We start from the raw sequence: 18,787 nt of genomic DNA, 5'->3' as shown, positions 1-18,787 counted from the left end.
CGTCAGTAGTCGTTACAACAGATATTGCTTGTTAAAGGTATATATCATGAATCCACCACGAATCCCCTGAAGGCTTACACTCTCACTATCTTCTCCTTTGTCTTACACACAATCTTCCATAAGGTAAGGACTGGCCATATTGCACGCCTCAGGATTGGAGCGTTGTGCTCGTGGAATGAGCTATGCGTTTGAAGCGTGATAACGATATAAATGGTAAAGGCCGTGAGCGAAATGGTGGATTCGACGTAGCGGTCGAGCGTCTGTAGAGATCCTTGATTGAACTGCATGACGTTCATTCCAAACACAGACTAGGAGCATGTGGGGTCAGATGGGTTCCGCACTAAAGAACCTCCATACTTACGGCTAAGAGACTGGCCGGCAGGAAGACCATTGTGAGGTACGAGATCTAAAAGTTTGTTAGTGTCCGGTAAGTCATTTTATTTCAGAAAAGAAGGTATCATACCAGTTTCATAGCTGCCGAGTCCCTGACCGTCGCCTCCGTCAATTTTCGCGTTTGTTTACTGTCGTCGATATTAACAATCGCAAAAGCAAGGTCCATCACATTCTTCAGTCGGTTGCTCAGCATCTCACGTCGCTTTATTAGACGATCAATTTCGCTGAGTAGATTCTCAGACTCCCTCTCCATAAGATCCTTTGACTCTTTGTGCTGTTCCTCATCACTAGACTCCATGGCCGGATTGTGGGTGCTCGCGACAAATTGTACTGATACTTCGAAATGATGGAGTAGTGATTGATACTGCAAGAGATGCGCCTGGAGGATATGAAGGTCGCGCGTGAGCTCCATGTTATTCGTTTGCAGTACTTTTGCCTCCTGGATGTTCTTTAGCAACACACCACTTCTACTCTGCACGAGGATGACACACCAGTTCACTAACATGTTTGTACAGTAGCTCAAAGGACTCATCCCATGCATAAAGTGCATACCACAAGATTGCGATGAAGTAGAACGTCGGGTCTTCTGACTTCTCGAATATTTTTTGCCAGTACACACTGCCCCCTACAAGTTGCATGAGCGAGTGAAGGCGCTTCGCGGATGTCCTGCACCACGTAGAGTCTGGATGGTAGGAGATGACGGTGCTTGTCTTTACGCCGCGGACCATGTGAATTGCGAGGAGGTCGATGAAGAGCATGTCGCCATCTAGGAAGGACGTTGGAATGTGGATATAAGAAATTTGATGCATACACATACTACTCATAGGGAAAGGAGCCTGGGTGTTGATCTGAGCATCTGTTCAAGGTGAACTGGATGACTACTACAGATGATGGGTCGCTTACTCGGGGATTGTGATAGTGGTGTTGGAGAGGTGGGTGCTGGTTGAGAACTGCGAAATTTATTGCGCAGTGTTCGTACAAATGGCAGGACAACAGTAATGTCTATCGGACAACATCAGGATGAGACCCAAAATAGAATATTTGGATTTACGATCTCCTTCATTATGGATAGGCGCTTCCTGATATCGTGAGGGTATCCAATTTATGGAGGACGTGAAAAAGAATGGTTCGATGTTGTATCTGAGTATGAAGAGCCTCAGAGCAAGTAGATAAGTAAAAAACCGCCACATACTTTGTGCCCAGCATGCGCAAGACCGGTGAGGTTAAGCTATCCACAAATATCGATCGCACTCGGATATTTTCTGGTCGCTGCAAAATCATCTTACGCCCTAACTAGTATACGAGAAACGTGAGACTCACCTTCCCTTGTAATATATCCCAAAACCCATCCTCATGTTCAGTTCCCACTACCATAGTATCACCATTTCCTCCCATATCTGAGCTAGCAAAACTCCCGTCGTTGCGCACATCCATCCAGTAAATGGTGCTAGACTTATTCACCAGACACTTTTCGAGCATCTTACTACGCCCTACTTGGTCCGGAGTCCAGTTCCCGAACTGGTTCCGAGGGTACCCCCGCCAGGATGGCTCTATGGAAGTCGTAGGGGTCGTAGAATCTGCCTCAAAGTCCATCCATGGCCATGGTCCTGATGGTGCCGCATGTCGATATCTAGGGAGAGCATCAGTCGGCAAAAATAAGGAAAATAAAAGGACAGAACTTACGGCGGGGCAGGCACCGCAGGTGGCATAGCTGTAGTACTATCCTCAAGGTTGTCCTTCAAGTCTGAATCTGAGTCATGGCGCACTCTACGGATGGTGGCCAGTGTTCTGGCTGTCATGATGTTGGAATTAGTTCATGCAGGAATTGTCGTGAGAAGGGGGACGGATGAATATATATGATTATAGTAGACAGGCGCCCAGCGCTCTGTCCGTTCTCGACGTGGCCACACTAATTCATCGATGCTCAACCAGGATAGACGCCTTAAGTGATATCTTGGCAATTTTCAAATTCCAAGTTACCTTCGCAGTACTTGAGTACTGTAGCTATGCTCCCTATGAAACACTTCGAATCCCTATTATTTTACTGAATTAAGTTTGGCTGTGCCCACCTGTCCTCTTCAAGCACACAAGGCTTGCCTCAATTGGACTTTGTGAGACCCTGAGATACGTGATGGCATGAGGCATGCAAGGACATCAAGCCGCGGCGGCATCATGCACAAAAAAAGGGTTCAATATTGAAAGTGATTGAAACCAGGTCACAGGTCCGAGGTCTACTCTAAATTATTAGTAATCACAAATCACACGTGACTGGAACTCCGTAGTCGCATATATCTGTGTTTAAGTATTTGATATGGACTCTTGAGAGTGGTTGGAACGAATGTTGAGACAGGCTCTCATGCATCATGAGCTGGACTCAGACTCTGAGAGACTTCACTTCATTAACACTCCGGCAATGCGACGAGCAAGCTTATGTACATAGTATCGGCATGTTGATCAAGCGCCTCGCCAAACCGTGCTCTACCATCATTCCATCATGCGTATCCACGACCAGCATTGGATGTGAGCGCTAACACAGTGACCGTGACAGTGGGTCTTATTACCAGCCTGCTGCCAACTTCTTTGGCAGTCTTATCGGAGGATATATCTCAAGATTGAAGTACTAAATATCCGTCGGAGTCTCCCTCAAAGCCTCTGACCAACCAAAACTTAAGTGAATGAAAGAGCGCCAATATCACTAGCTCAGCACAGTCCGGCGGATGGCCGGGGTGAGAGAGTGGGTTGTGTGTTTGCCTTCAAGTTTGAATTAATATTCAATGATGATAGGCTGGCAGTTATAGACCCCCTAACATGCTGCATGTGTCTTCGAGCCACGCTTAGCTTTTAAGCCAACGTGTATGTGTTCGAAGCTTGACGGACACAAGAACTCACCGACCCAGTCAGAGATCTTGCGCTGGAAGTCATGTCTTCCCACGCTCTCTGGTGCACCGACATATTCCCACTGATGCTTATACCAGTCATAAGGGATGGACTCTACGATAACCAGTGTGGACTACGTTATGGCTTTGCTACTCGACTTGTTCGTGGTGTGTAAGCCAGGCTGGTCACACTTAAGCCTATCATAGCGAAGTAATCCGGACATTTGCAGGTCTTGATACAATCAATCAAATTATACGCGTGCGAAGTGACCGCGCGGTGGTCGGAAAGATGCATATGATGCATACTGCAAAACATATTCTCCCCTTCAAATCCGCGCGTGAGAACACTTCAAGTTGGCAATGGATGCCTTATAATTTCAATTTCTACACCACGATGGAATGGAACAAACGCTACGAGGGGGTCGCTGCACGTGTCTATAACATATGTGCATTAGATTTCCTCTGTAAAGCTTGACAGACACGGATCACTTTTTACACCACAAGTACGATCGAGCAAGCTTGAGCGCAGTCACTACCTCCGATTTCATCTGACGATTGAGCTGAACAAAAATCCATTAACCGAAAGTATATTCCAGTAATTCAGCATCGTACTTCTTTTGACATCTATTTTTTCCTTACTGTTGTCTTCGGGCTCCCTGCGTAGACAGAATACACGTAACTTAGTAAGTATGTAGTATCATGGACACGAGATACCGCCGGCGATGAGCATCTGAATCTACCACGTTGCATGCTGCGTTTTGTCTCCTCTTCACGGCTCTTTCCGTCCATTGCGTCATGCTGTGCTGTTGCTAGTTCTTTGCTCAGTACTGCGACCTTTGCTTCATCTCACGGCGTTGTTGGACAACAAACTTCGACGACACCATTGCAATTGACTTCCTCTCCCCTCGAAGACCCTGAAAGTTTGATCGTGCATTCCTTTCCCCTCTCAACGTCTATGTCGATGAATTTTCAACGATAAAATTCTAGACAAATTGCCGGGCCATTTTCATACTAAGTATCGCAAGTGATATCAATCACATATCCCACTCTGCTTAGCTTGTCGAATTATCTCATTTTAGTTCGGACAAGCTCAGCAGACTCCATTGAACGCACACTCGACTACCGTGCGATGTTAACCAATCCTAGAGTATGTAACCTCTAATGGGATCGGTCAAAAACGCGCGTGTGCGCGTCATCGTCGCTACATTTGAAAGCCACTGCATCCCACGCATTCCATACAAACCGTTCGTCATAGACAGTGAATCGATGACATTTTCATCTGCGACCCGCATATGCAACTACATTTAATGGATGTCAAGGTTTGGCGCTAGCGCAAACCGTGCTCGACCCCCGGACTGACTTGAATCCGTTCGCTCACGGTCGATTGTGCACAGCGTTGTCGAGAGTGAGAACGCGAAGAGACTGTTTATTTACAGAGACGATGCTAATAAAGTATTTCCTAAGTTGCTATTGTAAGTACAATTATATATGAGTCGACCACAGGGGAGTCCTTGTAATATAATAAGATGGGCAATACATCGCGATGGGCCTGTGCCAAGTAGATAATATTTGAAGTGGCTCCTACCAGACGTCATGTCCTGCGGGCATGAAGGAGACACCACGGGAGCGCTGTGGTCGCGTATCAAGAACATAACAAGACAAATGGTATACATCTCCAAAATATTCTGTGCTTCATATCATCCATGCACCAACATCTCCTCAAACAATATTCTGAAACCTCGGAAGCGATTTCTCTCTCCATTTATCATTGAATTTTTTGAGGAGATAAAACACTGGCCACCCGGCGCGCTGTAACAGAGTGCTATCCTCGACAACAAAGGGGCTAGGCGAATGGAAGGCTACCATGAGCCACGAAGTGGCGCATGTGAGAGCTAATGCCACCGCAACGTAGTGAACGAGCGTCTCCTGTCCTTGCGTCCCGGAGATTTCATCAACATTCATCCCAAACACGGCCTAGCGAAGCACAATGATCATTAGCATTTCGAGATCACTCTCGCATACTTAGTACATACCGCAGTGAAGGAAGCAGGAAGGAATATCATCGTGAGGTAGGAGATCTGAACGGAAGATTCTTGAGAACTGCAATAATGAATACAATCATGACACACAAACCTGCTTCATCGCACCTGAGTCTCGGACCGTGGCTTCCGTCAGGGCCTTCATTTGCTTACTGTCATTTATATTGACAATCGCAAACGCCAGATCCGTCGCGTTCTTCAACCTACTGCTCAGCATCAATCGCCTGTTCTCCAATCTCCCGATTTCTGAGAGTAAATTCGCACACTCCTTTGCCATGAGCTCCATGGTGTCCTTACGTTCATTAGGACTATAGTCATCGGAGTCCAAAGCGGGATTCGGTGTCTTGTGGAGGAACTCGACGGACTTCTGGAAGTCTTGGAGAAGCGAATGGTAGTGTAGGAGGTGTGCTTGTATGATGTGAAGTTTACGAGTCAGATCGATGTTATTAGTTAACAGCACTTGGGATTCCTGAATGGTATTGATAATCAACCAAAACAACAAACGTCGATTATTCTGCGACGCACCAGCGAAACGATATGAGTGTATAGTGACTCAAATGCCTGGTCCCATGCATAGAGAGCATACCACAAGATGGCTAGGAACAAAAATGTCGGGTCCTTAGATTGGGCGAAGATTTTCTGCCAATATACACTCTGTCCCGCACGGTAGATAAGGGAGTGTAGCTTCTTTGGGGAAGGACGGCGAAAACTAGAACTTGGATGATACGATATGATCGTGCTCGAATCCTCTGATCGTACCATATGTATCGCGAGGAGATCGAGGAGAATGATGTTACCACCTGCGTAACTTAGCTATCGATCTGGAGATGAGAATTTCAACCAGGACTTACAGCTGAGAGAGAGTGGTGCTTGGGTGTCAATTATTTCATGTTCGTCTTGAAGAAATAATTTAGCTGGGAGTAATTGCAGAAAGAGCGAAAACAACCTACCAGTGAAAATGTGTATAGATCTTACTGAACCTGGTGTTTCGGGTATTGGTGTTGATGGTCGAGTGACTGGATTTTGCATCGCACGCATGAATGGGAGTGTAACCGTAATATCTGCATCGAAGTGTAAAGATTCATTGAACCATCAAGTTGCAGAGCAAAATACGCACGATCGCCCTTGCCCCGCTGAACTCCCTCTTGGTAATGCGAGGGTATCCAATTCAGGGATGAAGAAAAGAAAAAAGGTTCAATATTATACCTACAATTCGTGTCAGTCACATAAGTGATCGAGCAACGAAACCATTTACCTCGTTCCAAGCATCTGCAGCACAGACATGGAAAGATTATCAACAAACAATGCACGAACGCGGATGTTTGCAGGTCGCTACAGAAAAGGCGTCAATCATCTTACTACACACACCTCAAAAAGAGAATAACTCACAGGCGTCTGCAACAGTCCCCAAAACTCATTTAAACGTTCAGGTGTTATTCTAGTTGTTTGGTCTCGCCCCTCCTCATCCAAAACCGTAAAAGTCCCGTCTGTTAGAACATCCAGCCAATGAACCGAGCACATATCGAGCTCCGAACAGTTGCTGAGCATCTTGCTCCGCTTCACTTGATCCGGTTTCCAATTCCCAAAGAGAGCCTCAGGGTATCCGCGCCATGACTGGCCCGCTGCGCCAGGTGAGGCTGGTATGTTGTCACGGCTGAGGGTAATGTCTGAATCAGTATCGAAGTCCATCCATGGCCAAGGGCCTGATGGTGCTGCATGACGGTAGCTAGAAATTATTGAAGTGGCTGAATCTCTAGGCATGAAAGTCACTCACATAGGTGTAGGAACGGCAGGAGGCATAGTCCTGTCGTTCGTGCTGCCGCCGTACGGAGCACTGCGGAGAGCAGTAGAAAACGTCACGGAAGGTCTGTGATTGTTGAAGGTCCTCGACATCTTCAAATGTTCTGCAGGATTAAGAGAATCGTGGATTCATTCCATCCAAACAGACTAGATATACAGTTACTAATGGCGACCGGCAACTTGGACGTCACCAGTGCAGCATGCGCCACTTCCATCTTCCAACAGAACAGCATCTCTTGCTGCAGAGTCATTCTGAGTCGCGCACAGCATATACATGGAGTCAGAACCTGTGCCGCGCCGTGACAGATTCTTTATTCAGCTTTACGTTCGCGTCCGCGAACGTAGGGGACTCACCTCACACGAAAACGGGCAATAGCCGCGAACACGATTCAGGACAGCAGGAGAAATCGTTTCACGAAGTCAAGGTCTGTAGTAACTTAGGCTCGTGACCAGGCGCGGCCAGCCTGGCGTATACTACCACGGATATTCGAGTGGTGGAGCCAGTAGTAACTGCCAGCCGCAGTATGACCAATCACGTGACCAAATTCAAATAGAAAGCCGCCATCTTCTTTCTATATGGTGGGTGACTTCCTGCAGCATTCATAATCCTAGATATCATCGCAGATTCGGCTCTCACACGGTAGGCATTAACTTGATCTAGAAACACGTTCCAAACCGCAGACCAAATGTAATCTAAATTCTAAACGCATGTTCTAAACCTAAACGTCAAATTTTCAAACATGGACAACGACGACGTGTATCTGCATCACCTGTATCACATGCTTGACTCAGCTGACGGAGGATGAGATAGACCATGATGACGAAGACGAATTCTGAAAGCGCAGGATAGCTGTACTTGGTGAGTCAATGATCGCGACGTGGACGCAGGTGTCCTACTTCCTGTTGGAACACCGATTCTCCATGATGATACCCCGACCACTCCTATTCCTCGAACTCATCGCCATTCACTGGATTCCGCAGTTTGTGACGTTGTATGAAATATTGTCTATAAGGTCAATGGGGGATACACATGCACAGTGCAAGAATAGCTACCAGACATCATGAACGAGTCAGAGAAGGTCTTATCTGTATCGAACTTATAGTTATCGAGAGTCGAGACAACGAAACTCGAAGCGGCGCGCTAAGTTATATTGTTCGTCAGGGAAAATTTACCGCTCATACAGAAACTTACACGAGTGACTTTTGGGCTGTAGATATAGCAGTCGACATACATTCCACCCTGAAAATGAGATGTTGTCAATGCGCGTATAACGATCTATGCGAGTGTCGAACATACCAGAGGTTTGCGACATCGCTGCAGTGTTAGCGATTTAGAACACGATTTGAATCTAGAATGTTAGTTTGACGTGTGGACTTGGAAAAGGCTAACATGCCAATAAGTATAGTATTTCCTGAGTTGCTACTGTAAACACAATTATATATTATCGTACAGCCAACCGAAGGGGATTCCTTGTAATACAATAAGATGGACAATACATCGCGTTGGGCCTGTGCCAAGTAGATAATATTTGAAGTGGCTCCTGTCAGACATCGTGTCCCGTAATTAGCATGACCCAGCATGAAGGAGACACGACGGGAGTGCTGTGGTCGCGTATCAAGAACATAACAAGACAAATGATATAGATCTCCAAACTATTCCTTGCTCCATATCATCCGTGCGCCAACATCTCCTCAAATAACATTCTGAAACCTCGGTAGCGATTTCTCTCTCCATTTGTCATTGAACTTTTTGATGAGATAAAACACTGGCCACACGGCGCGCTGCACCAGAGTGCTGTCCTCGGCAACAAAGGGGCTAGACGAATGGAAGGCTATCATGAGCCACGAAGTGGCGCATGTAAGACTTAATGCCACCGCCACGTAGTGAACGAGCGTCTCTTGTCCTTTCGTCCCGGAGATTTCATCCACATTCATCCCAAACACGGCCTAGCGAAGCACAATGATCATCAGCATTTCGAGATCACTCTCGCATACTTGGCACATACCGCAGTGAAGGAAGCAGGAAGGAATATCATCGTGAGGTAGGAGATCTGAACGGAAGATTCTTGAGAACTGCAATGACGAATACAATCATGACACACGAACCTGCTTCATCGCACCTGAATCTCGGACGGTGGCTTCCGTCAGGGCCTTCATTTGCTTACTGTCATCTATATTGACAAGCGCAAACGCCAGATCCGTTACGTTCTTCACCCTACTGCTCAGCATCAATCGCCTGTTCTCCAATCTCCCGATCTCTGAAAGTAGATTCGCACACTCCTTTGCCATGAGCTCCATGGTGTCGTCACGTTCACTAGGACTATACTTATCGGAGTACAAAGCAGGATTCGGTGTCTTGTGGAGGAACTCGACGGACTTCTGGAAGTCTTGGAGAAGAGACTGGTAGTGTAATAGGTGTGCTTGTATGATGTGAAGTTTACGAGTCAGATCAATGTTATTAGTTAATAGCACTTGGGATTCCTGAATGGTATTGATAATCAACCAAAACAACAAACATTGATTATTCTGCGACGCACCAGCCAATTGATATGAGTGTATAGCGACTCCAATGCCTGGTCCCATGCATAGAGAGCATACCACAAGATGGCTAGGAACAAAAATGTCGGGTCCCTGGATTGGGCGAAGATTTTTTGCCAATATACACTCTGTCCCGCACGGTAGACAAGGGAGTGTAGCTTCTTTGGGGAAGGACGGCGAAAACTAGAACTTGGATGATACGATATGATCGTGCTCGAATCCTCTGAGCGTACCATATGTATCGCGAGGAGATCGAGGAGAATGATATTACCACCTGCGTGACTTAGCTATCGATCGAGAGATGAAAATTTCAACCAGGACTTACAGCTGAGAGAGAGTGCTGCTTGGGTATCAATGATTTCATTTTCGTCTTGAAGAGATACTTTAGCTGGGAGTAATTGCAGAAAGAACGAAAACAACCTACCAGTGGAAGTGGGCTGTGAGTGTGTAGATCTTACTGACCCTGGTGTTCCGGGTATTGGTGTTGATGGCCGAGTGACTGGATTTTGCATCGCCCGCATGAATGGGAGTGTAATCGTAATATCTGCATCGAAATGTCATGACTCATCGAACCATCAAGTTGCAGAGCAAGATACGCACGATCACCCTTGCCCCGCCGAACCTCCTCTTGGTAATGCGAGGGTATCCAATTCAGGGATGAAGAAAAGAAAAATGGTTCAATATTATACCTACAATTCGTGTCAGTCACATAAGTGATCGAGCAACGAAACTATTTACTTCGTTCCAAGCATCTGCAGCACAGACATGGACAGATTATCCACGAACAATGCACGCACACGGATGTTTGCAGGCCGCTACAGAAAAGGCATCAATCATCGTACACACACCTCAAAGAGAGAACAACTCACAGGCGTCTGCAACAGCTCCCAAAACTCATTTAAACGTTCAGGTGTTATTCTAGTTGTTTGGTCTCGCCCCTCCTCATCCAAAACCGTAAAAGTCCCGTCTGTTAGAACATCCAGCCAATGAACCGAGCACATATCGAGCTCCGAACAGTTGCTGAGCATCTTGCTCCGCTTCACTTGATCCGGCTTCCAGTTCCCAAAGAGAGCCTCAGGGTATCTGTGCCATGACTGGCCCGCTGAGCTAGGTGATGCTGGTGTGTTGTCAGGGTTGAGGGTAAGGTCTGAATCAGAATCAGTGTCGAAGTCCATCCATGGCCAAGGGCCTGATGGTGCTGCATGGCGGTAGCTAGAAATTATTGAAGTAGCTGAATCCGTAGGCATGAAAGTCACTCACATAGGTGTAGGAACGGCAGGAGGCATAGTCCTATCGCTCGGGCTGCCATGCCGAACATTGCGAAGACCAATAGGAAACGTCACGAGAGCTCTGCGATTATTCAAGGTCTCCGACATCTTCACTCTGTATCAAATATGCTGCAGGAGTAAGGGAATCGTGGATCGATTCCATCTTAGAAGACTAGATATACTAATGGCGACCGGCCCGTGGAAGAACAGTGCAACATGCGCCACTTGTATCTTCCAACAGAACAGTTGAGTCTTCCATCTACTGCTGCAGAGTCATTTACGCACAGCATGTACATAGAGTCAGATCTAGAGCCTGTGCAGCGCCGTAATAGATTCTTATTAATACGCTCGCGGTACAGCAGGGGACTTACCTTGCACGAAAACGGGCAATAGCAGGTTCGACAGCAGGAGAAATCGTCTCACGAAGTCAATGTCTGTAGAAACAGTATTAGTCACGTCACCAAATTCATACATGGAACTTCAGATGGAAACCACCTTCCTTCTACATACTTACTTAGTAGGCGACTTCCCGCATTCTTATTCGTCCGAGATTCGGCTCGCAGTACATCAGAATGTTCCAAACCGCGGACGAAATGTATCTAGATTCTAGATGCATGTTCTGAAGCCAAGCATGGACAATGAATTAATGACGACGTGGATTTACATCAGCTATGTATATCACATACTTGAGCTGGCGGAGGATGATATAAACGACGAAGATTTTTTTTTGTTTCCTTGTTTGTTGTCTAGTGGGGCGAAGTCCTATGCTGGGCAGTACGGTACTGCATGTGGTAGATGGCAAAGACAAATTCCGGAGGCACATGATAGCTGTAGTTGGTGCAGTCGTTTTTTTCAGGAGCCGAAAACACTTCAAATTGGGCTGTAAATATAGCAGTCGACATACATTCCGCCCTGAAAATGAGATGGTACAACGATCTATACGAGCGTCAATCTGTGTCGATAGGTGTCGATCATACCAGAGGTTTGCGACATTGTCGCGGTGTTTGAAAGCGACACGATCTGAATCTAGAAAGGGTGTCCTACCAACCCCCCCTCCCCTTTCTAAACATCAATCTAGAACTCAGTGGCTCAATTTGACGTGGAGACTTGCAAAAGACTGACATTTGATAGCACCACGTCGGCATGAGACGTTTAGAACTAGAATAGCATTCTATATGCCATCCAGTATATGATCTAACTACAGGAGACCAAGATCCGCCAGAAGGATTATGAATACAGTGTCTTGAACATACCTTATGTCAGTGGACCAAAGAATAGATTACGATTGTCGTCCGTTCTTCGGATATCTCTGTAGCACGGATATACGTAGGTAACAACTTAAATGTACATAAACCGATGCGTCAACGTGCATGCCATCAGATGGCTACTAGGTTACTGAGTAAGTACATTAAAAACTAGCAGATAATCTGGACGATTCGATAGCGGCTTACATGTGGCTATATACAATCCACGCGTGTTGCAAGAAGTCACCCGTTCCTTGTCCACAGCATTTTGTGGGGCACGCTGCCGCGTGCCCACGCATCCCTGTTCCTCCATCCACGCGGAGCGGGGCCGCAGGACTTAGGGGCTTTGCTGTACAATATACCAGCGTCTGAATCCTTAAGGATATAAAACTGCCATCTCTGCGCAGACTACGGAAAGCCCAACAATCATCATCACCACCAACGGAAGCGCATTCCAGTACGCAAATGTCGTCTGCTTTACAATGATGCCCTTTTGCTTGAGGATGCCTTTCCATAGAAGCCCCGCGAGGCTTGCACTGAAGGTAAACGATACAGCGCCGATATTACTGGCTACAGCTAGGGCAATGGCAGCCGCGCGGATGGTCTGATCGCTCAACATAGGAGATGCTGCACGCACGACCTTCGTGAGCAGAATCGTTGCACCAATGTTTGTTCCGGAGACGTTGCACAGGATTACTCCAAGAACACCGATCAACCAGATGGTGCGGTACATGTCTCCATGAGTTGCACGTAGTAGCCACGTGCCAAAGACGTCCATCCAACCCTGATACGACAGGGCTTCAATCAAGATAAACTGCGAGAAGGCAAATGGGACAAGGGCGAAAGGGAGCCGCGGGAGCGCGGTGAAAAATGTAGGGAAGTGAGCGTGCAGCCGTTTGTGTAGGGCAATGCCTTTGGAGCGCCACCGGGCTGCGAAGACCTTGGATGAAGGCGGGGAGAAATTGTTGACGACAACGGGATTGGGGATGGAATCCACCTTGTCATTCGTGGGTATTGGGAGTGAGGACTGACGATATCGACTGCTGTCATCTGGTAATGTTTGCGCGTCCTGCAGCATCAAGTCGTCTGACGGTATTCCCCGTGCCTCTGGCCCTTGCTGCCCACGCCCGAGCATAGGTAACTTCCGGACAAAGCGATAGTGATCCCAGGCAACATCATAGATAAACTTGGCAGTAGCAAAAGGCAAGCTAATCTTCCACACGTCAATTCCGAAGAAGCTGACGACCAAGCACAGAATGAGGGCGGAAGCAAGCATGAAACTACCGACACAGGCGCCGATCGGATCGAGGAGGACTGAGCGAGCGTCCAGGTCAGTAGCGTGGTTCAACTTGCGAGGGACATATTTTTTATTGCGGTATTGACCACCAAGAGCCAAGAAGCAGAAAACGCTGCAAGCAATGAATGGGAGGATGGTGTACGCTGTGAAAGCGGCATTATTCACGTTGAAACCTTCGCAGATCACCACCTAAATCACATTTACATTTGAAATCAACAATACAGGGTCGAGACGTACATTCGTCGGGTTCCCGACAAACAAGACCATGCTCGCTGTGTTTGCTGCGGCAAACTCAGACATGAGCCATGAGATATGGTTAAGCTCTGCGACTTTTGTGTAGTAAATAAGAAAGGCGGTTCCAGAGAGAATGACTGGGTCGTTTCCGAGGCAGATTGAGAGGATGGTAAGCATGATGTAGAAGTAGGAGTAGAGTTTCCAGCCATTGGTACCACCCTTGTTGCTAACCCAGAATGCTGCTGATTGAAGGATACCGGTGATGTCGAGGGTGATAGCCATGTATGCAAGAGAGAAAAAGAGGATGAGAATGTTGTAAGGTTTAACGCCGTCTGTACCAACAATGCCTCCACGAATGACTGCTGGGTCGAGACATTGTGCTGCCCAGAGGATTGCAATTGCGAGAATTGGGGCTGTTGTTAAATTTATTGGGATACGGGGTATTCGTCGAGGTGTGGGTATAGAGACTGGGTATATGACGAAGCCAATTGATATGATGAAGACCACCAAGGTGGCTACAGAATAACCAGTAATCATGGGATGAAACGTTGACAGCGGGACCGATTGGGAAATTTTCGACTCTGGACACTATATATTGCTAAGGTTGTAATTTGCAATTGGGTCCACGACGTTGCCACACTCGTATATATATCAACGTCACTACCGCAAAAGTTCATAGAAGGGAAGGTCCGTATTAGTCCCATCGATTATGTTCTTTCTAGAAACCAAGGAACCCCGCTGCGATTCACCGATCGTGACATATACACCTCGTTACGACGAGGCCTACTAGCTATAAGCATGGGGACATAATTACCAACGTGTACTCACCTGAACTGCATAGCCTTCCCAAGTAATTACCGTCTACACGATCTCATACCCTAATCGATGGGAATAACACGTTCTACATAGAAAACACTGCCTTGAATTTGTCAACGTGATAGGTGGTGCTGTCAAATATTGACATCGTCAGCATTGAGTCGGCTAAAATACTGGCAGATTGTTCCTTCAGGCTATATATAGAAGTTAGTGTGGTGCTAACCTGTGCAGACTCCATTCCAAGTAGAACGTCTGCTCATGACGTCAGAGGCCGAACTGAAAACTCCTCGCTTCGAATGAAAAGCGTGGTTATTCAAATGACGCCATTGGATGAATCCCGTGTCACGGTTGCTCACTTACGATAATCGCACGAAACACTGCCTTCGACACGTCTTAGACTCGGTCAGCTTCAAGTTGCCGCTCTAGCTGACTGGGGTCAATATATGTTCTGGAGTCAGAAGCTTACCGAGGTGACCCAGCCAGATTGGCTGCTGACACAGGCGTAAGTGAATGTCTTCCTCCCGGTCTGACAACTCTGAGAAGTGGATGTTTGGCTACATTTCGCCTCATCTTGTAAAGTAATAATATTCAAGTTAATGGTGTTTTATCCAAGTGCGCCCATGCGGTCAGCATCCGCTCCGAGAAATGCAGCCGCAGCCTTGCATACAAGTTTGATCACTTGGAATCAATCCCATCAGGTACGTCTGCAGTGGGGCTAGTTGTCTCCGATGCCATAAGTGAATTAAACAGTCAATATTTATGTAATTTACATAATCATTAATCAGGGCCCACGTAAGTCAAACTCAGGTTTGTTTTGACTTGTGACGTTTCAAGTTTGTGTACGCCACCAAAATTAGGTTTTCTGTTACACAACAGGTTCGAACCGAAACACACACTCAGTCACCCCTTCTCTTTATCTGACCCTTGACAAGTACTGAGGAGTGCACTAGTGAGTATTCATGACATCACTGCACAAGCGGATAACGCCATGGCTATTCCTACGTACAATATGAGATGGGATGTTTCAGGCAGGGGAAGTTATCGCCACTCGCTGACATTTCCGTCTTGCTGTAGAGTATAGACTATTCTTATCATTGAATGACCTATCAGATGATACACTGCCGCATCCGTGGCTTCCCGCTGCAGTAAATCTAGATCACTATTCTCTCACCTGACTGTCTTTGGAGGCACCAAGAACAGCAATACCAAGTTCCCAGTTGTGTGTTTATCTCCTCAAAATGATGTTTGTTCTTGACGATGTAGAACAGGTTGCGAACGCGATCAACGAATTGCCTACCAGCGTGCCCAGTCATGCCCATGATGATCTTGAGAGGAGACTACTAGGGAAGCTCGACTTGCATATGTTGGTTATCGTGGTAATCTATATTCTGAATTATGTGAGTGTGAACTCTGTCGATGTCTAACGAAGCGCCCTTTTATACCCCTGAATTCTATTTCTTATATCTGGATGGTACAAACGAGACGACCTCGCCGTGAGAGCAGCTCTCGTTTCTGGCGCAAGTTTTCTCACCTTTGGTTTCGGGGCCTCGATTGCATCTGGTATTTTCAAGGCATGCGGGGGGAATCTTGGTCAAGGCAAGAACTTGAAACAACATCCCGTTACTGACCAAAGCTGGACGATCTGTAGATGGTTATTTTACATCGAGGGCAGTATTGCTATCTTCATCGCGATTTGCGTGTTGTTCATACTCCCTGATTTTACTTCACAATACCACATGGCTCACCCCGGAGGAAAGAGCACTTGGCATCTCTCACCCCGCGGAAGATGGTTATGGTAGGGTTGAGCTTGAGAAAAAGACGATCATGCAAGTACTAGTGCTGTGGGATGCCGTGTCCGACGGGAAGGTGTCTATCTACACAATGAGCACTGCTGTGTGCTATAATTTGATATAATCGCTCACGCGCTACCTCTTGTACTCAGAGAGACATCCAGTTTCCTGATGGCTCAAGTCTAATACGCTGGTTGCATGATGCTCTGGGGGTGAATCAACAACACATTCGCCGGAGAGTCTGTGAAGCAAGCTGTTACTGTTGCTTTGATTAATGGACTACAGGGCACAAATAGAAAATGGGATCGGATCGTGAGTGGCATTGACCTCTCGTCCTCGTTCATGATCGCATGATTCTCCCAGGGGACATGATTCGGACCGAGCGCAGGTCAGCTATAGATATACGCCACTGAAAATGCAGCTGAGTGCTGCATCACAATTCCCTCGGAATACTTATTATAATGAAACCATTGGTTGGTTAGGAAGGGTTAGTACTCCGCGTTATGCGACAAAAAAAGCTCTAGCTGGCTTGTATTAATGTAGCTAGTACGATACTTGAACGTTTAAACTCGTGAAATGCTGCGTGCGGTGGCTGAAACCTGTTTCTGGTAGAGTTATAGCCTACTCCTAGTAGGTGCCCTATTACCCTTCCGGAGTAGTACTTTGGCTGCCAAATGTCGGTAAGAACAAGGTGCGGGCATTGCCTCAAGGTCAAGATCTCCAGCACCGCTTGGTAAGGTATTTTCTGCTCGTGCATAAGGTTAAGCTCCTTGTCATCTGCATTTGCCTAACGTTTGCTACGCAACCCTACAGTCTCCCTCCACCTGCTGGTGGAACCGGCCCGAATTCGTGTTCTGGAACACCCGGCGATGTTGCCGATAAGATATAAGCAGTACAATACTCCAGGCCGGAAACATCGACGTTGAATAATTCCGTGACGGCATGTCCGTTGTCGGCGGCATAATATAGGATGAGTTGGGAAGGCGGGCTTTGGTGGAGGACAGCGGTGGCCATACGAGGGCATGGGCACTAAATGCGCGCCTTCAATCAATGGAGAAGGATGGGAGCAACGAAAGTGACAGAAAAGTGGAGTTTGGTGCAGTGGAGGGCAGTAAAACTTGATTGGGAGTTAGATGAGAACGGCGGGTAGACTCATACCTGCCGTTTTGATCTAACTCCCAATCGAGTTCAAAGTTGTAGGTTGAGTAGATCGAAGTTACGTGGCGTCTCGTCGTCGCTGTTGTTCGCGTTGGCGAGCGCCAGAAAGTTGTTTCGTTCGTGGTCAAGAGATTTTGATCGCCGCTGGCACTGTTCCTCTTACTCGGGTAAGTAAGTCAAAGGGAAATTTGTAGCTCGAGGTTTGTGATTGCGTTCTTACATTGCTCTGCACGTACCTTGTTTTAGAAAGCTTTGGGGAGCCAAAGTACTTCGGAGGGGTAACAGGACACTCCTCACTCCTTGTTTGCTCAGGGATTGCAGGAACTGAGTAGATCCGGATGATAACAGGGTACCATGAACTCGGCTGAAACCTTGCTTGTCATATTCCTTGTAGTGGCGTGATCTACACACCAGGAGAAGATAACAGACTAATGGAACTAGACCAAAAAACGGACAGACAGTGGTGGCAAGGGATACGACAAAAGATAGCGAAAAGGAGTGGTGACAGGCTTTGCGCAGAAAAACAAATAAACACATCATACTTATCACACTTGGTCGTCACTGGCATGGTCACGCAGTTGCCAGTAAGTCGACGTTGGGACTCTCGAGTCTGAGGCTGAAGAGCTCTGAGGCTGTTGTGTACCATCAAAGTTGTTGTCGGTAAGTTAGGGTTCAACTTAGGAACATGTGGCAAACACGTGAGGAGTTTTAGGGTGCCTTGATAAGACGACCGCGGCATCCGTGAAAATCGCGGACTCTAAAAGTTCACACAACCATCATTGCCCTGTAGTACGTACAAGTCGCACAATTCCTCGAGCACCTGGCCATCAGAATTCAGAAACGTTTCGACTGAAATAACATCAGGGGGTTTACTTACACTTGGTTCTCATGCTGTACTAATTGTGGGCCACATAGCAAGCCTTAGATGCTTTTTCTGCGCAAAAAGCACGACTCACGACAGGACGGTCGGCGAAATCGCACTCGAGTCACTATGCATTCCCATAATAAAGAAGGTAATATTTTCCCATCTATCCAGTCTGCCTCCAGCAGACTAATGCATTGCTGGATTTTCAAATCGGGATGTGTTCCAAATCATGCTACGTTCAGTGGCGAGTCGGACTCGTGCATCACTCGCAAAGCCCCAGATCAGTGACGTTAACATTCCACTGATCCCACTTGCTCGTTGCATTACCCTACTGAGATTAGACTTTCGGATGTGTCATATACCGGCGGCGCTGGTTCTACTGTTCTCAAGTACTACTTGATTGAGATAGACAAGTATACAACACGATACATTGCTATCTGGCTATGTAGGGATAAGCCTGGATATTAGT

At 46.9% G+C, this 18,787-nt stretch overlaps 4 protein-coding genes across 4 annotated transcripts; 1 reads left to right on the top strand and 3 right to left on the bottom strand.

The window, feature by feature from the left end:
* Positions 1 to 74: 74 nt before the first annotated feature.
* On the bottom strand, positions 75 to 7,069 carry DFJ58DRAFT_669005 (uncharacterized protein; the record flags this gene model as incomplete). Its single annotated transcript, XM_041382752.1, has 19 exons — positions 75 to 308; positions 362 to 406; positions 464 to 832; positions 885 to 1,159; positions 1,211 to 1,249; positions 1,297 to 1,395; positions 1,445 to 1,533; positions 1,586 to 1,662; positions 1,714 to 2,112; positions 3,424 to 3,616; positions 5,008 to 5,243; positions 5,303 to 5,347; positions 5,403 to 5,822; positions 5,960 to 6,108; positions 6,160 to 6,222; positions 6,259 to 6,369; positions 6,426 to 6,514; positions 6,564 to 6,640; positions 6,698 to 7,069. The coding sequence occupies 19 exons, from the start codon at positions 7,067 to 7,069 to the stop codon at positions 75 to 77; spliced, it is 3,381 nt and encodes a 1,126-aa protein (XP_041237550.1).
* A 1,731-nt stretch (positions 7,070 to 8,800) lies between these two features.
* On the bottom strand, positions 8,801 to 11,022 carry DFJ58DRAFT_734437 (uncharacterized protein; the record flags this gene model as incomplete). Its single annotated transcript, XM_041386485.1, has 10 exons — positions 8,801 to 9,055; positions 9,115 to 9,159; positions 9,215 to 9,589; positions 9,646 to 9,920; positions 9,972 to 10,066; positions 10,109 to 10,190; positions 10,247 to 10,335; positions 10,385 to 10,461; positions 10,516 to 10,858; positions 10,907 to 11,022. 10 exons carry the CDS (start codon positions 11,020 to 11,022, stop codon positions 8,801 to 8,803), a joined length of 1,752 nt encoding a protein of 583 aa, XP_041237549.1.
* Positions 11,023 to 12,037: 1,015 nt separating this feature from the next.
* Positions 12,038 to 14,297, bottom strand: DFJ58DRAFT_147855 (uncharacterized protein). Its single transcript, XM_041378886.1, has 3 exons — positions 13,693 to 14,297; positions 12,366 to 13,644; positions 12,038 to 12,309 (listed from the first exon to the last, which is right to left on the bottom strand). The coding sequence occupies exons 1-2, from the start codon at positions 14,224 to 14,226 to the stop codon at positions 12,535 to 12,537; spliced, it is 1,644 nt and encodes a 547-aa protein (XP_041237548.1). The 5' UTR covers positions 14,227 to 14,297; the 3' UTR covers positions 12,038 to 12,309; positions 12,366 to 12,534.
* A 651-nt stretch (positions 14,298 to 14,948) lies between these two features.
* On the top strand, positions 14,949 to 18,306 carry DFJ58DRAFT_917399 (uncharacterized protein; the record flags this gene model as incomplete). The annotated part of the gene is made up of 18 exons (XM_041395529.1): positions 14,949 to 15,007; positions 15,119 to 15,203; positions 15,291 to 15,297; positions 15,438 to 15,454; positions 15,774 to 15,902; positions 16,077 to 16,202; positions 16,258 to 16,398; positions 16,448 to 16,534; positions 16,592 to 16,607; positions 16,659 to 16,683; positions 16,778 to 16,782; positions 16,955 to 17,028; positions 17,265 to 17,406; positions 17,505 to 17,624; positions 17,700 to 17,718; positions 17,848 to 18,037; positions 18,105 to 18,113; positions 18,244 to 18,306. The coding sequence occupies 18 exons, from the start codon at positions 14,949 to 14,951 to the stop codon at positions 18,304 to 18,306; spliced, it is 1,314 nt and encodes a 437-aa protein (XP_041237547.1).
* Positions 18,307 to 18,787: the final 481 nt, after the last annotated feature.

Source organism: Suillus subalutaceus (assembly GCF_016647625.1).
Source record: "Suillus subalutaceus strain FC151 chromosome Unknown DFJ58scaffold_176, whole genome shotgun sequence".
In the NCBI taxonomy this organism is placed as follows: domain Eukaryota; kingdom Fungi; phylum Basidiomycota; class Agaricomycetes; order Boletales; family Suillaceae; genus Suillus; species Suillus subalutaceus.
Note: the sequence above shows the minus strand (reverse complement) of the source record. Positions and strands in the feature narration are given on the sequence as shown.